Below are 18,357 nucleotides of genomic sequence, written 5' to 3'. Positions count from 1 at the left end.
ACTAAAATTTATATCACATCGAATATTCGGAGACTAATTAGGAGGTCTAAATATAAACTAATTATAAAACTAATTATACAGATGGAGGCTAATTCACGAGATGAATCTATTAAGCCTAATTAATCCATCATTAGCATATGTTTACTGTAGCATCACATTGTCAAATCATGGACTAATTAGACTTAATATATTCGTCTCGCAAATTAGTCTCCATCTGTGCAATTAGTTTTGTAGTTAGTCTATATTTAATACTCCTAATTAGTATCTAAACATTCGATGTGACAGGAATTTTAGGAGGTGCTAAAGAAACAAACATCCCCATAACTTTTTAGAGTTGGATAACCGACCGGCTCGGCTCGCCTCGAGTCGGCTCTAGCTCGGCTCAACTTGTTGGTGGAAGAGCTGTGTATCTTTGTATTGATAAGGAGGGAATTGTTACAAAACGATCCTTTGCGGTTGCCGCACGCACACATATTACATTGCTATAGGACTATACGGCACAACATTTAACCGAGAGGCTGGGTTGACTAGCGAGCTAGCTAACTAGGAACCGCTTGCTTGATCTCCCTGTGGACCAACTATTGCCGCCATCCGGCCGCTGCCACGTATTTAGCTCCCCCTTGAATATAAAGTTGTTCTTAACACTTGACAGCCTCCACCATCCGTCCTGCAGCTTGACCCGGGTAATTGTTAAAGGTTCGGTTGTTTCTTTCCTTCCACATGCTCCATGCAACGAGCACGAAGATCGAGTTTCGGTGAGTTGTGGCCTGCTCTGAATGACAACTACCAATCCAACAAGGATGCCTCTCCTGATGGTGTCTAATAGGAGAGCCCAATCAATGTCAGGATGGCGTACCATGCTTGCCTCGTGTAAGAGCAATGCACGAATAGGTGGTCCACCGATTCCAGCTCTTGGTCACAAAGCCTACATAGGGCTGGATCCTGCAGTCCATGGCTCGGCTTGTTAATGTAATGAGGTAAAAATTGAGTTCGGCTCGGCTCAGTAAAAGCTCAAGCTAGCTCAGTTTGCCTCGCCGAGTCGAGCCGAGCCAACGTTAAGATGAGCGAGCTATTAGGCTACGAGCATTTTGTCTAGCCCTATTATTTATTTAAAAAATGCGAGCGAATTTTACTCATCATCCTTGTAAAAAAATGATTCGTTCTCCTGCTTTGCTGTTGCAGAACAGTGAGTTTATAGTCTAATGTCAAATTGTTCAGAAAACATATTGCAAGACTAGAGACTTTGAGATTATAGGAAATGCAAGCGGGGAAAGAAAAAGTAGAGGCGACAGCTTGAACTTGAACAACCTGCCAATAGAAAAGAGACCCGGTGCGTTCAGGTCCAGCTCTGCACCTCCCTGTCTGTCATCGTGCCCAAAGTCCCAAAGACAGAAGTGTATTAGCCCCATCAGTTTGGAATTTATTGCAAACTTGATGGTAATAACCTAATCAAGATGCTCCCCTGGTGATGCCTACAGCCCTCGGTCCTCGGATGACCCGGCGTCGGAGGAAGTAACTGCACCACCAACCGGCGTCCGGTGGAACAGCGTTCCCAACGGTCACCTTCCAGCTTCATTTCTCTATGCCCATTGGTTGCCGGGGCTCCAGCCGCGCGATGACCTCGCCCTCCCAAGTCTTCGCCGTCCCCACCCTTTAACAGCAGCAATCCGCGACGCCCAAGGCGGAATACTGAACACTGTCAGCTGGCAGCTAGCCTCCCCCAACTCAGAGTCGTCGTCGTCAGAGGCTCAGATTCGCGCCCACCCGGCCACCATGGCGTTCTGGGAGCCCTGCTTCGGCAAGGACAACGAGTGCAGCAACTGCGACTGCGGCTGGAAGAAATTCGCCATCTGGGCCGGCATCATCCTCGTCTTTTGCGCCGTCATCATCGTCCTCGTCTTCGCCTTCGCCGTCATGTTCCCGCCCAAGGCCACGGCCGACGACGCCGTGCTCTCGCGGTTCGCGCTGGCGCCGGGGAGCCCCGCGGCCAACTCCACCATCTCCTACAACATCACGGCCACGGTGTCGCTGCGGAACCCCAACATTCACCGGGCCATCGCCTACGGGCCCCTCGCCGTGTCCTTCTCCTTCAACGGCTCCCGCTTCGACGAGTCCGGCACCGTCCCGGCCTTCGACCACAAGCCGCGCAAGACGGCCACGGTCCGCGTCACCGTCGGCGGCGTCGACAAGCCCGTCAAGCTCACCGCGGACGGCGTGAAGGAGTTCCGCAGCGACAACGACACGGGCAAGTTCGGCGTGGAGATGCGGCTGGACACCACGCTGCAGTACAAGGGGCGCAGCGCCAAGTGCCCGCTCGTCGTCGTCTGCCCGCTCCAGCTGCAGCTCGTCGACCCGGACGTCGCAGCCACCGCGTTTCAGAGGACCAAGTGCACCATCCTCAGGGCCAAGAAGTCCGGATGCTAGCTCGATTTCTTCTGCCTTCCTGTGTAATTCTTCGAGAATTCTTTCTTTTCCCCCTGAGATTGTTGCTGTGTGTGCTTAATTGGAAGACTATTTGTTCGTAGCGGTGCGGAATTCGATTTGATGTGTATAAATCTGGATGATTTCCAAGGATTTACGTTGCCTTGTTGTGATTTTGACAAGAATTATTGAGCTCCAGCTGCGTGTTGGGACCTTAGGAAACTGGGGTTGACTCAGAATGAGGTGCAGTCAACTGAACGCTATCTCCCATAGGCCCTTGATGATCGGATATCCCGGGGAAAGGCGAAGAAGCCAGGACACAGACATCGGCGGCGAACGGTGAATGGAGCTCCGACTCTGACCACCGTGGTCCTCACCCGCTGTTGCTGCTGTGCGCTTGCATTGGGCGTTCGAGAACAGGGGGTTGGCTGCCTCTGTCCGAGATGGCCTAGGCTTTGTGTGTCTCTGACTGCTGCTGACACACCGTCAGCCTGGAGGATGAACACTTGAACAGGAGTATCAGTTTTGACACGTTTGGCCGTTTGTTCGTTGTCGAAAAGATGGCGGCGCACACTGCCGGATCCCAAGATTCTGGAGTTCTGAACCGAGAACCCAGCTGCTGGCCTGGCCGCAGCTCAGGTCAGCCGACCCACATCCAAGCGCTTGCAGGTGCAGTTGCAGAGCTCGAAACCATTGCCAGACGCCAGTTCTTGAACAAGCAGAAGAGCCAGCAGACGAGGAGGCCGGCGAATTGTTTACCGGTGAAGAAGAAGAAGAATCGAGGGTATCGTGAAAGTAAGAAATTTTTGGAAAGGACAGGGCCACACGACAGGCAACTCAAAAGAGGAGGGCGAACGTGGTGGTACTACCAAAAGTTGGCACCAACTGTTAGGCTATTAGTTGGGAGCACATGATTAAGGAATCTAACGCTGTATCAAATATCAAGTCACGCATCGCTGGCAAACTATACCGTTTTACTGATTGCAGTGTGTCTCAGGTTCTCAGCTACATCACCAGATATCCAGATTACTTTTTTTTTTAGGGGAGCACAGCAGGTTAAGCCGACTTAGAACATTTCTATTGATATGCGAGGTTGTGCATACATGATTTGAGAGTGCAGAGTGAAAGGAGTAGAGGAAAACTAGGCTATATTACATAAGTAACTACTCCGCAACTTGAGCTGTTGGCGGTGAAGGACGTTACGGACTCAATGTCCAAATTACTCGCTACAGGGAAAATCCTACATGTCATACATGCGACTGGAAATCATCTTTATGGTACATTCATGATAAGATTCAAACATATTTTTTCTTCTTCCTTGTGAAACAATTTCTTTTTTAAGTACATTTTTTGTATTCCAACATTCTCTTTTTCCTTGTAACACCTCGGGTGTTTAAGCATATCATTAAGTAATCATCAGCATCACATGAGCATTAGCATCTTCGTCTGATCATTTCTTCACTAATCATTTTGAACTTCACCTTTAAGTATATGCAATTTTTGCATTTAAATAATAATAAAAAGTATAAACATGGAAAGTATGAAAATTATACTCAAATACAGTTGGGAATGTTAGATGAATCAAACTTGAGTCATGAACATGTCTGAATGTTGAAATAAATTCGAAACTCACATTTAAACCTTGGTAGCTTGGAAAGTGTGGAGCAATTCTATTTAGTCTTGTTTGACATACTCTTATAAGTAAATCCCCTAAACACTTCACCTTTGACCAACATGAAACTTGCTGTATAATGTGGTTAGTTTCATCTAGGTGTGTTGTGGTTGTGTGAAAATAATTTTACTCATTCAAAAACGTAGTCAAACTCTGTTCAAATCCACGAATTCAGTCTTCACTCAGATTTGGTCGTCTCCAAAACAGCTGAAACACACCTAAAAGACACTAGTTTTTCTCCACATTTTATATATGAATGTCTTCAAAATGCTTTCTTGAACTTGTAGCTCTATGCGCCAAAGTGACATGCACAGCTAGTTTGAACCTTGTACTCCTTATACTTGCTGAAAACTCACTTTTAAAGCTCCCAGGAAATTCAGTTAAATCATGTTTTTCCCAAACTTTGACCCCCTGTAACTTCAAATACGTAGATTTTTAGGCCAATAACCTTTACTGAAAGTTGTAGGTGGATGTTCGATCTATAACTTTGGTATACATTATAAGTATAGGTTATGCACAAATTTTGGGAGAATTCGTCAGTCGAAAATGGTCAGTTCAAACATACACGAACACTTAACTGAATCACTCAGTTCATTGGCTTGGTTCATTGTTCATGGCCGACCGTCAGGCGACAACATCGACACGCGGCGTCGATGTTCTGCCGGCGCGCCGTGGCAAGGACACGGTGACGTCCACGCGCCCCTTCCTCCACCACGCACTCCTCTCACCCTCTCCTTTCTCCTCAAACCGGCCGGCATTTTCCTTTCTTTCTCTTTCTTCTTCCTCTGGCAGACCAAGAAACGAAAGAACCGTGCCGGCGAGCAGTTCACCCGCCGGCCGATTCCTCCCAACTCCGGCTACCGTTACCAAATAACCGCCGGAAGAACCTTGCCCCCACTCTCCTATACCCTCGCCACCTCCTCTCATCGCCGTCCATGGCTCCTCCGGCCGGGGATTGAAGAATCCCCGCCCGCCATTGCCGCCGGCCCCGAGCTCGGGCGCCGCCGGTGAACTCCCCCGTGCCGGCCACCTCTTCCCCCAACCGACTGACAAAACGGAACCACAGTGAGACATATATGCTGCAGACCCCGTTTCCCCATCTCCTCCGTCACCGTAGCCGCCGGATTTTGGCCGGAAACCGCCGCCCCGGTTCTGTAGCGCCTCCGCTCGTCGCCGGCAAGCTCCGGCCGGCGTCCGGCCACATCGAGAGGGTTTCACGTGCGGGAGCTCATGATAGTTGTAGTGGTCATGGCCCCCTCGCCGGAAACCTCACCGCCGGCGAGGTATTGCCGGTTCACGGCGTGGCCATTGGCCTTGTCCGGCCATGACCTGGCTGGCTGGGTCATGTTGACTGCAGGCCCAGTCTGTCAGTGGTTGTTTCGCTGGGAGGTAGACAGGATCCGGGTAGCTGACGTATTCCCTGGGAATTTTTATTAACTACGAATTTGATTAATGTAAATCTTGGCTGAAAAATTGTAAAATGCATAGAAAATCATATTAAAATGATAAAAATGTGAAACCAATTTGTCGAATCTTTTGTGACGTATACTGAATCTTTTGTGACGTATACTATATGCGAAAAATGATATATCTGTGAAATGACTCATTTGCCCCTGGTATAAATCCGTGTATGCATAATAGAGTTTTATGTGTATACATATTTATGTTAATCCAAAAAATATGAAAACTTCACAGTAGAGTACTATGGTAGAATATTAGTTTCTGAGTTTCTGTAAAATTTTAAGGTCCATAAACTATATGTTGGTACTTAAATAAATTCATCACCATGTTGGCATGTTCTTACTTTTATAAGTATCTTATATTTATATAAAATCTTGGTAAATTCGTGTAAATACTTTGTCAGTAACCTTACCATTAAATATGTTGTTCATCACCAGAATGTGTTTATAAGTTAGTTTAGTGAATTTTCTTATTCCTAGCGACATTTGCCTTAGTATAAATAAAATTGGTTAAATGTGAATTCTATGATTTTAATTTCTGGGAAGATTGACCTGATAACTTGCTAATGTTCATACTCAGTTTAGGCTCTGAGAATTGATAAAATTGTTCATACTCAGTTTAGGCTATGAGAATTGATAAAATTGATCATCTCTAGTTATCTTATGTTTAAAACATAATAATTCACTAGCTAGCCATTTTCTGCCTTTATGCAAATGTTGCTATGCTTTTGTGCTAGATTAATTAACTTGTTTAAGGAAGTAACTTCAAACCAAAGAAATTATTAAATCTGAACATCACCATGTTAGTTTCACCATGTTTCTTTGTGTAGTTTGCTATATGTTTTTTACTCAATAAATGACCGCCCAACTTTATATGAGAAAATATGTATCATTTTAATCATGCATTGCATATGGCATCCATGTAGAGCCCGCAGCTGAGAACGTCGTGTATGAGTTGGTCGTCGAGCCTCAAGGGCAGCAAAAGCCACAAGTGCAGCATACGAGTTGGTCGCCGAGCCTCAAAGGCAGCAAGAGCCACAAGTGCAGCAGCAAGAAGACGTCCGGAAGAGCCTAGTGCTGAGGAGCAGGAAGAAGTGCTAAGGAGCAGGAAGAAGGCAATCCCCAGAGCGTAACCCCTAATTTTAAATTATGCAATGTTCTTAATTAATTATATGTGCATGAAGTTTTCAGGTTTTCAGGTGTTGAATGAAACCATTGTTGCAGGCTCCCTAGAATCCTTGGTTCAATACTAGTATGTATTAAGTTTTCAGGAGTTGAATGAAACCATAACCATTGTTGCATGCTTCCTAGAAATCCTTGGTTGGTTTAATATTAGTATGTGTTGGTCGATAGAAATGCTTGCTTAATTATGTTTGGTAGAAGTCGAGTGATTGCCTATCACTCGCAATAGGATTAGGATCACTTTATATACTTGTGGTTAATTCTAAAATTAATGGTTCACATGATAAATTTGGAGACCGGGCGGAGATGAGATTGATTATTCGAAGATGAGATTGATTATTATGATGTTAATTGCGTAGCTTTGCTTGTGTTGATTAAGGCCCATTTGTTGTTGGTCCTATTGATCAAGTTTGAACAGTACTAATCATATCATGGGAGTTGATCAAGTCTGAAAAGTAATCATATCCTCGGAGTAGGAGGTAGTCAAACCGCTGGGAGTAGTCAAACCGGTAAACCTATGTACCGCTGGTAGGTTGAGCTTGATACCGTCTCTCCTAGTCAGTAACTCATATTCTGGGAGTAGGAGGTAGTCAAACCACTAGGAGTAGGAGGTAGTCAAACCGTTATTGCGCGCTGGTAGGTTGAGCTTGATACCGTCTCTCCTAGTCAGTAACTCATATTCTGTGGGAGTAGGAGGTAGTCAAACCACTAGGAGTAGGAGGTAGTCAAACCGGTAAACCCATGTACCTTATTGCGAGCTGGTAGGCTAGTCAGTAACTCATGCCTGACCTGTCGGGGTATCTGAAACGAACCGGATTTCCGTGAGGAGAATCCGACATAACTCATTTCAGCACAATATCACATCAATAAAACGATAACAATACAATTTATTTATTATGTCCCAGAATATGAGAGTACGATTTGGTACATGCCCCTTGGACTAAACGACACGAATAAAACCAACGCAACGGTAGCTAGCTTTTGGAAATGACCCCATCTTCACAATCATCTCCACAGGCATTCTTGAGCGTAGCACTCAATCCTTAGTCGTACCAACCGTCATAGTTGTTGTTGAAGTCGGACTCATAACCTGCAAACTCATGAGCTGTCCCCAAGGATTGGGACAGGTTCACGTCACCATCCGTATGCAAGCTTTAAGTAGCCTAATGCTAGTGGTAAAAAATATAGTCAAGGAATAGGCTCAGGTTTCCTATGCAGCAGCAAGTATAAATATAAACTCCATATCCATCATCCCAATCTCTTAACACATCGGGTACACGTACCTCGACAGGGTCCTTACCACCAACATCCTATCTCTATCACCAACATCCTATCTCCATACTAGGGACGAGGTGAAGACTCTCTCTCTCTCTCTCTTTTCGCCTCTCAACAACTACAGCCGGATGCTAAAGGGAAAGGGAGCAATTTTCCCTCTTCCCGACTGCAGTTGTGGCTCACGGCTCACCACACACAAGTAGCTATAAGAAGAAGGTAGAAATATCCAAAAACAATGGAGAGTCGTCATGACATAGGGTTGTCCATGACCGAGGATGCCACTATACGTATAGTTTTAACTCTGCAGAGTGTGTACACCTGGATCCATCTCGGAGTGAGCTCAAACAGTCCATCGACCGAAAGAACGTCACCCTACCGAGCAAAGAACCTGGGTGTTATGATACTATCCTGCATTCGGGCTTGGATGCGATCCTCCGCAGTGGACCACCCCGGAACTGTGAAGCATTCCCACCAGGGCCAATCGGAGGCAAAAGCAAATCAGGGGGCAAAAGGTCAATATCACTCCCTCATATACTAATTTTCTACACGACAGGTATGGTACCACACTTGCCAGTCTCGACCCAGGCCTAGACTCATAATTCAGCGAGTGGCATGCACGTTTAACATATTCCCGTGAAGTATGGCGACCCATTCGGTTTCAGACCGTGACGAGCTCCTAACTCCCAAAAATGTCTCCACAACGTGGTCCGCAACGGTACCCATAATAGGTATCACCACCAAATCCTATGCTCCTCAACTGTGTACTCGCAACAAGTACAAAACAAGAAACGTCCGAGAATAGACCCCAAGCCTCCAATCCGAAGATTGGGTTGTGTAAAGCTCACCCCTGTCGAGTATCCCAAAAACACCTTCTCCAACCGGTTTTAATCCCACACACACCAAGAATCCTAAGCACAATATCCCATACACATGCAAACATCACACATAGTATATAAAAGTAGTATGGTAGTAGGTTGAACAAGGATTCAGGGCATAAAGTAGGCTATGAAAGGTTCATCATCATCATGCGAAGATATAAAGCGCTAGCATACTAATTAGCAATGTCTAATGGGTATTCAAATCGAATGGGCGTGAACCTGAGTAGTCTTCCTCCTCGTAGTGGTCCTCGAATGGCTCTGGATTCGGGTTCAGCTCCGGGTCTTCGGCAACTCCTAATTACGCAATTATCATAATTACTGGGGGTCTATTTGCAAAGAAAAATCAAAAGAGATCCATAGAAGACCCAAAAAAGAATGAGGACTAGTCTATTGTGTTCTTCATGATTTTAGAAAAATTATGAAATGCGTTTCATAATTTTTGGAGTTAAGATAAATTTGTTATGAAATTTTCAAGTAGAAAGTAATTTCTAGATTTTTATATAATTCGCGAAAATAAGGAAAAATCACAGGCGTGACACGTGGCAGCACCATAGCGCGCCACACATCTGACTGACGTCACTAGTGGGTTCGGATGACGTCAGTGTTGACTCGGTCAATGGGTCAAAGTCAACGGGTCCACGGGTGAGTGGGCCTCACGTGCTGACATTGCACCCTGGTACCTATAAGGTGGCTATAGGTTGGCTATAGGCTGCCGGTTAGTTAGCTCTTAGGCTTAGGTGGTGTCTACGCGCTAGCTACATGGCGGCTGACTCGGCGTCCACGTAATGGCTATAAGCGTCTCCAGGATAGCTATAGGGTGTTCTCTAGGCTGACGTGGCAGTCCACGTGGCTTCTGACGTGGCCGCCACCGGGCTGGTTTAGTGTGGGATCTTCTACGGCTCGTGTGGCCACGTCTATGTGTGGTCCACGGTGCTCGACGGAATGCCTTAACGGTGTTCCGAGGCAGCGGCGCTCGACCGGTGGCGGTTAGCGGGCGACCAGCGGTGTAGCCCCAAGCGGCTCGGTGGCGTCTCAAGGTGGTCAAAAGGCTCGGCCTTTGGCTCCGAGCGGCGGCCAGGCGCGCTCGTGGCCAAGGGCGGACCTTGGTCATGGTAGACGGTGGTGGCGGAGCGGCGGCATGCAGTGGCGCGCGACACTTGCAAAAACACCACAACACGATGGCCGGACACAGCGAGCATGATGATGAAGCGTTGACGCACACGTGGGCGAAAGCGTGGGCACGGGGTCATGCCCCGGCCGCGGCAAGGCGATCGACTCAAAGGCGACATCGCGCGCAGAGCGCGGTGACCGCGCTCGCGGTGCGTGCCCGGCGGTGCTCGTGGCTCTAGTGCCTATGTAGCGGTGTGGAAAGGCTGGAACGAGGGAAGGGGCGGCTGGCGACTCACCGGCGGCTTGAGGCGACGGTGGAGACGGTGCGGTGGTCAGGCCAAGCGGAGACGGGCGGCGGCCGGCTTGGCGAAGCGGACGCGGTGCGGCTTCGGGCACTCGGCGTCCTTCTCCTCCTCCCCAGCTTCTTCTTCCTACTTTCCCTCTCCTCTTCTTTCCCGGCGCCCTCTACTCCTCCCCTCCTCCAATTCCAGCGGTGGATGAGGGGACAAACCCCAATTGCATCTAGGGTCGGGGGAAAGGCCGGCGCGGGGCTTTTGTAGGGCGCGGCTAGGGTTCACGTGGGCGGTGGACGGTGGCGATGTGAAGAAGGTGGCGTGGCATCCATCGGGGAGGTCCAGTGCAAAAGCTATGGCGTGGCGGGGCTGCAGAGCGCAGGGGGGCGACGTCGCTATCGTCGTGTGCGCCATGTGTGCGTTCGCGGGAAGAAGAAAGGGGCACGGTGCCCTAGTGCCGCTGTCGAGTGGGCTCTGGTTGGTAGTGGCAGTGGCGTGGAGGAGTCTGGAAGGGGGTCGGCGTGTAGTGGGCCGCGGTTTGGGCCGGCTTAGCAGGCCTCCGGCTTGGCGGGGTGCGAGAGTGGAGTGGGCCGGCGGGGTTGAAGGGGCCGATACTGTTAAGTGGGCCAAGAGGTTTCGGCCCAGGTTGGTTTGGTAGTTTAGGTTAGTTTAGTTTTAATTCAAATTTGAATCTAGAATTCAAATTTGAATTCACTCAAATTAAAATCCCAATAAAGGTCAAATAAAATCCATATGGCACATTAACAATTATTCAATCCTAGGTTTTCAATTTATTTCAAATTAATCTAGGAATTTTGCGAGAGATATAAAGAAGACACTCTTATAGTTTGGAATTTTCAGACCACCAACAACAAAAATTTGGAAATTCTTATTTTTGCAAATACAAACATCTCGTAAAATATGGGATGTTACAGTATTGATGGGGACTAGTACTTGAGGGTCGTTGTGGCAAAACCGTCCGACTTAAATTAGCTTAAGTACGCCTAATCGCTGTCGGAATGGCAATTATTCAAAACGCACTTAAAATAGTTTAAATCCGGTAGTCCGTCGAGTGTCCCTAGGATGTCTCGAATCATCCACGACTTGAATGTTAACCATACATCAAGATCACTTCCATGAAGGCAAAGCATCAACAAACATTATATTTTTACATAAATACAGAAGGTACGAATTATTACAAACAGTAGATTGAAACAAACTTAACGTGCAAGTTAAACCATTCTAAGAGTTTCGACTTAAACAGGTCTTGGAAGTAAAGTAATTAAAAAACTAAGTTTATTACTAGGGTATTATGAGACTTGTAAAATACCCTAGTTCTTCGAGCCTTCCTCTTTGCCAGACTACTGTTGTACGACTGAAAACAACAAAAGAGGATCTCCTGAGCACTACTGAAAACAACAAAAGAGGATCTCCTGAGTACGAAGGTACTCATCAAGACTAAACTGTCTAACCAGTATAGATAAAATTAAAATAAAATTCCAAGGAGTATGATAGCCTTTTAGTGTACTGGCTGACTCAACATTTCGTGAAAAGCTCACTAGTTGTGGAACCTTAGTTTTATTATTTTAACTACAATTAGTTCTTACCTAACCAGGCTAGGTGAATAAAACTTTTTTATCAATCAAGTGGAACTAAACATCATACAACGATATTAATTCAAGGAAAACATCATATTAAACTTGTTTACTCTATGATGCTTAAGCGATGATCAAGTGCATTCATAACCGAGAATTGCAGCGATCCTGACCGATTTACATCATGCAGGAGATACCTAATCACCAGCCATGCACAACTGCACGGGTTGCACATAACGACCTTTCGATTAGCCGTACCCAAAGATCAGAAACATAATTACCGAACCCAGGGACGCACCCCCACATGGGACCCCACGTCTGGCCTAATCTCCATGTGAGTTTTAGTTTACACCCCAGCCTTTCTCCAGCATGACAAGCACGGGTAAGAATATATCCAATCAGAGAGCCAACTAACCTACCGGACTTTGCTACTTCCATAAATAGTAAGCAATGGTTAAGACAACAAATGAGCCTTAATTCATTAACCGAGTAGACAGAACTACAGAACTCAAGACTCTTTTCTTGATTCCATCCAAGCTTCCATCCACTATTTTCAAAACAGACCATTTCTTTTATGTAAACATGTATTAACAATGTTACCTTAGGTTGCTGAGCATCAGATGTACTCAGAAAGGATATGGATAGCACAACTACGCTTTGCTAAGCATGGGACATTATTAATCATTTTGAACAGGTGGCAAAGATGTCCTTAACAAACAAGGTTGGATTATGCATAAAAGTAAAGTTTCAATCAACTCCTAGACCTAATGCATAAGTAGGGAAATAACCAATAATTTAGACACATGAATAGTAATTTCTAAAATTAGATAGATGTAGATGCTCCGGGGCTTGCCTGGGGTAAAAAAATTTTAGTTCCTTCGGAAAACCTTTCAATAAAAGGAGCAACTTCAACAGCCTCCTTGAACTCCTGACGATCTTCAGATTAATTCCACGAAATCCACTTCAGATGCTTCACGTTCTACGATACACCCTCCTTGAACTCCTGACGATCTTCAGATTAATTCCACGAAATCCACTTCAGATGCTTCAGGTTCTACGATATGATGCAGGTTACAGTTAGAATATGCAAGCTTTTTGAAATAATGACCTATACAATTTATCTTCATGATGAAGTTGCAAGCCAACACTAAACTACCCATAAAAGATTAACCCACAAATTAATTTCTTAACTAACCTAACTTAAGCCTCTTCTATTATTTAGAAAAGCATTATAAATAATTTTGGTAGGTCCATAGACCCGGGGTCCCTAATAGGACCTCCTTCCCGCAACACTTGGCCCCACGAGAGGTGCAGCGATGACGTGTATCCGGGTCGGCCCAACAACGTAATGCAGGTCGATACCAAGATCCGGCCATCGACCGGCTCCTCCAACCAGGAGGCCTGATCGGCGCAACGACTAGAAGGGTCCAATCGGGGGTGGGACCACTGTCCGAACCTGACCGAGCTCCCCCAACCGGGAATATGCCGGGCCGACTCACACCGCTCCCCCGACCGACACGGTTGGGACCAACCGGGACGACCGACTGGGGATGCTCGCTTAGTATGGGCCCGGGAAGTAGGTGAAACGGATAAGGAAAGGCACTCAGGTCAACGACCGTACAGAAGACCGTACCCCACCACGTCCTGCGCCCGCAACGTACAGTGTCGCCGTGCCATGTCAGGTAGACACTGTGCTACCTGCCTATCACAACGAAGCTTGAACAGGGATGGAGGGCGACGGTCATACTGTACCCGGCGACGTGGGCAACGACAAGACTAGGCAGCACTCGTACACTCTCTCACTCTCTTTGGCTTGTAAGGCTATCCCCTTGTACTATAAAAGGGGGCAGGCTCTCTCTCTCTCTCAGGGAGAACGCACGAGACATGTAGCGAGCACTTTCTCCAGAACATAGCGCACGTTTGAGCCCCGGTCTCTCCCCTCCACTCGGACAAGAGCACGACCAGGTCTCGAACACCCCCTTCTCATCCCTCACTCGTTTGTACCCCCATTGCAAACTTTGGGCACCTGGACTCAGGATTCTAGTCGACTGACCGACCCTGACTGGACATAGGGCTCGTTGCCTGAACCAGTATACATCCTGTGTCATTGTGTGCTAGGCCATATCCGATCTAACGTATGGCAAAACTACTAACATTTACTTGTTGGCAGATTCCGAACGACAAATTTCTAATCTCCAAACCTAATTGCTATGGATTAATAAGCATTTGTGAATAATAAAATATTATTCAATACATTTTATAAAGGTTAAGTATTTATTTAAATACTTTAAATAAAGGTACTAAATAAATACCTAATTTTTATTATCTTTTCCTAGGGTTTAAGAATTTTTGATGCATAAAGGAAAATAAAACAAACCTAACAAAATTGGTTTCACTATTTTTGGACATTTCTATAAATTATAATGAATTAAATATGCAAACTAGATTTAAAACTAATTTATAAAACCTTAAACCAATTTCCCAGAAAACTCCCTGGAGATTCTTGTTCTCACTCGCACTTCACCTACCCACGGCCACTCTGAGAAGCGGGACCCCGGTCAAGGCACAATTGCCCGCCCTTCACCACGGGTACCCCTGGCGAGTAACGCTGGCAACTCGTCGCTGGTGACCTCCCCAGCGACGAGAACTAGCCGGGCGGACTCCCTAGGGTCTTGCGCATCCACTAGTGGTGTCGTGGTTCAAGGTGGCGGGCTGTGCAGGGGCTTACGGTGGTGACGGCGGACATGGCCGGGGCATGGCCGGAGCAGGCGACGACGGTGAAGGCTCTCCGGCCAAAGGCTCGCTCGCAAGCTTCTACAAGACCCACACACACGCCCAGAACCAAGAGCTCAAGAAGAGAAGGGCGGCACACAGGCGCTCACCGTGGGGTGGCTCACGGCGGCCGGCGGAGGGGAAAAACGACGAGGATGACTTCGTTGGGCGGAGCTGCGGGATTGAGAAGCGTAGGGTGTGGAGTGGGTTGTGGCGGAGCAGTGGGTGGGAGGAACTGAAAGAAGAGGCGGTCGGGCTCGGGAATCGATCGGCAGCACTGGACTCTGCTTTGCTCTGTTCTTGGGGATAGGGAAAGGAACAGACGGCGGCGGTGGCTCGCTATTTACGGATAGGTGGAGGCGGTTGTGACGAGCTTGAGCATCACACGTAGGGAGCACCGGTGGCAAGGCAGTAGCTGCGTGATGGCTAGACGAGGTAAGACGGCGACGATGTCGGCAAGAAGGCAGGCAGGCAAGCAGCTGGAGCAAGAGGCGGTAACAGGGCACATCTGGGGAAAACCGGCCTCTTCCTTGATGAAAAACGACCAAACCATTCATCAAATCGTTCCGAGCCTTTAACCAAAAATGTAGATGGTTCACTCAGCTACAAGTCATAGATAGGACTTTTGTTCCAAGGATCAAAGGATTTGGAGATAGCAGTCCTGAACTTTGGAGGAACACTTAGCTTTCTCTGAATCTATTCGTCAGTTAACCTCGAATGTTGAAATAGTTGAGCTCCAATTTAAATATTCAAACCAACTTTTGCGTGTCCAATAACTGTTGAAATTTTTTAACCTCATGTTTTATATTCCATTTTGCATGTTCTTGTCCAAGGTGTTTATGAAATATTCTTCAAAATCTTTAACCAAAGTAGGCTACTCATTCCTGTTTTTAGAACTTATTCAGTAAATCAGCTAAGTTGATAATAGCACAACTTCCAAACTTTGATCTTCCAGAAAAATTTGAATTCTTTTCTTTCCTTGTCCAACAACATGCCCAATATATTCACTAGGTATCAAAGTCCACTTGTGTTCCCAAACATTTCCTAGCTCAGATGAAAAATCTTTCAGAATTTAATTTCAAAGTTGTTTGGTTTTCAAACACGGAATAGTAACTCAAGTCAACCCATCTTGGACTATGCATTTGAGATGTCTATGACTTGAATTTGACTTCAAACTTGATTCCTTTGAATTATAAATACCTTCAAGGCTTCATATTTTTGTCAAATTTTTTCAAATTTGAATCTTGAATTTGAATTTTTTTTGTCAAATTTGTCTCAAATTTGACTTTGGCCCATAATACCTCCTTTTCATCCAAATTTCACCATTAACACCTTAATGACCATTCTTACGCTTTTAACAATAAGCTTAACAACCTGGTTGTTGCAGTCGTGGGGTAGTTCAAATACTTAGCACTCTTTGAGAGAACGGTCGTCATGTGCTGCTCGACGGGGCATGCCTATGTCGTGTAATTAGGTATACCTTGCAAGGTTAATAAATCGAATCGATTCGCCGCACTCTCGGATACGAGACCTTGATCACCAAGTCACATCGCTAGTAAAGAAATGAATCTGATGATGATCATTATTTGTGTTGCTAAAAATTAATTACTTGTCTTCTATGCTTTGGTTTATTTATCTTGCAAACATAAGAAACTGGCATAAGAAATTAGTTGCTCTCACTTTAAACTTGATGCAAAAATATTGAAAGTAAGGATCCGCTCTTAGTTGCTTTTTGGCAAAACAATCCCCTCAGCCAAAAGCCTTGCATACAGGAGTCGGCTAAGTACATACGACTAGTCGGATAAGTCTGCCTGAGTATTAGTTTCTTAAGGTTTGTTGATAAATTTATTTCAGGTGCGTATGATAGACTTTTGTCCTTGCTGTGATAGTCACTTGTGATGCGGAGGGATGGGTGGTCGTCGATTGTAATAACTAGCTGTTGTTGTGAGATTGCACACTTTGTGGGCTAAAGTGTGTGATCTTTAGCTCGATCGCTTTTGTATTGTCGTGCTAGACTTTTAATCATGTCGGTTTTTATTTCAGCTTCCGCATCAAACTCTATGTAATATTTATGTACTTGAACCTGGTTTGTAAACCTTCGTGTGAGATTTTTGGTGTTCAATTCTATCAATGAAATCCGTGGTTAAATCGGAAACTACCCAACAGACTGCCAGATTATGCCATTTTAAGTGAGCATAGACCGGATTAATCATTAAGAGGATGGTTAGCGCACTTAAGTCGGTTTAATTTGGGTGGTTCTGCCACATTCCTTCTCGGTGGAAATTGTTTCTCACCACTAAAGCAACTTTTCTTCCTCTTCTTCTGATGTTTCTGCAGAGGAAAAAGATTGTAAAAGGGAAAAGATGTTCGAGGTGTGCAATTAGATCGTCAGGTTACATAAAAGTGGACATATAGCATCTCCCCAAGAGCTATATATATATATATATATATATATATATATATATATATATATATGCATGTAGCTTTCGGGTGTGTTTGGTTGAGCTGTGACTTTTGGAAAAGCAGTTGTGAACTGTGAGCTGTGGAAAAGCAGTTGTGGGAAAGCAGCTGTCGAAAAAGCACAAGGTCGTTTGGTTGATATGTTGTAGCTTTTGAATAAACTGTTAAGTGGACCCTGCATGTCGTCCATCATCCACCCCACTCAACTCTCTCCCTCTCTCACTAACGAGCAGGTCCCGCTAGCCAGTCCACCCCACGGCGGAGCCCGCGCCCGACTACGGCTGCCTGGCGGCGGAGCCGCGCCCACGGTGGCGGTCGCACCCGACGGTGCTGCTACTCGAGAGCCGCGATGGAGATGCGAACAAAAAGAAGGTAAAAAAAAAGAACGACCGGTATCTTTCATATTTCATAATCAGTGGCAGGTGGGTAAGTTTTTACCCCAAAAGCAGCTGAAAGCAGGGAAAGGTACTTTAAATTTTATACTAGAGTAAAAGCAGCTTTTGACCTAAATCATCTGTGGCTTTTAGGTCCTATAGTTACCTTTTAGTTTTTCAAAAGTAAATACGGGTTGGAAAGTCCAACCAATGAACCTTTCGTCGCGCTTGCCACGAAAACGATGCCAACCAACGCGTTTTCCAAGATGCAATGCAAGTAGCTCCTTTCGCTTTCGTTGCTCTATCCGATGCGGACTGATGGATCTGGCTTTGCTTGATGAGGAGAGGAGAATTTCATTTTGGGGTCACGGTTGCCAGGTCTTTCTTTTCTTCTCGACAAATATATACGTAGCCCGATTCGATCGATTAGCTGTGTCAGGAATCAGGAGCAGTGGGAGGAGACCCGCCAGGCATCCTGGCGACGAAGATGGCCAGCACAAGCTACCATTCCATGTGAGATGTTCTCCGATCCCTGGTCTCCGCGTAACTTTCAGGCTTTGTTTAGTTCAGCCGGTGGTAAAAAAAAATGCTGTGAGCGGTGGACGTGAGGAGACTGTTTGGTTAGAGCAGCTGTAAAATTGTAGGCTATGTAAGAAATATTTGTAATCTCTCTAAAGGTACGAGGGTGGTTATATGCAAATTGTTCGTAACAAAATTATGTTCACTAATTCGCATGTAAATAACTATTTTAAAAAGAAAAAATAAATTTTCTATGTTTTTCATCCGTCAAACCGACTCACAGCCACCGCACACCCCATCAAGTCACAAGAAACAATAAGCCGTGTACACAGCACGACGCTGCGTT

The 18,357-nt window shown here is 45.9% G+C and overlaps 1 protein-coding gene across 1 annotated transcript; it reads left to right on the top strand.

The window, feature by feature from the left end:
* The first annotated feature begins 1,570 nt into the window (after window positions 1-1,570).
* Window positions 1,571-2,578, top strand: LOC117836384 (uncharacterized). Its single transcript, XM_034715793.2, has one exon. It carries the CDS (start codon window positions 1,774-1,776, stop codon window positions 2,422-2,424), a length of 651 nt encoding a protein of 216 aa, XP_034571684.1. The 5' UTR covers window positions 1,571-1,773; the 3' UTR covers window positions 2,425-2,578.
* Window positions 2,579-18,357: the final 15,779 nt, after the last annotated feature.

Source organism: Setaria viridis, chromosome 9, assembly GCF_005286985.2.
Source record: "Setaria viridis chromosome 9, Setaria_viridis_v4.0, whole genome shotgun sequence".
In the NCBI taxonomy this organism is placed as follows: domain Eukaryota; kingdom Viridiplantae; phylum Streptophyta; class Magnoliopsida; order Poales; family Poaceae; genus Setaria; species Setaria viridis.
Note: the sequence above shows the minus strand (reverse complement) of the source record. Positions and strands in the feature narration are given on the sequence as shown.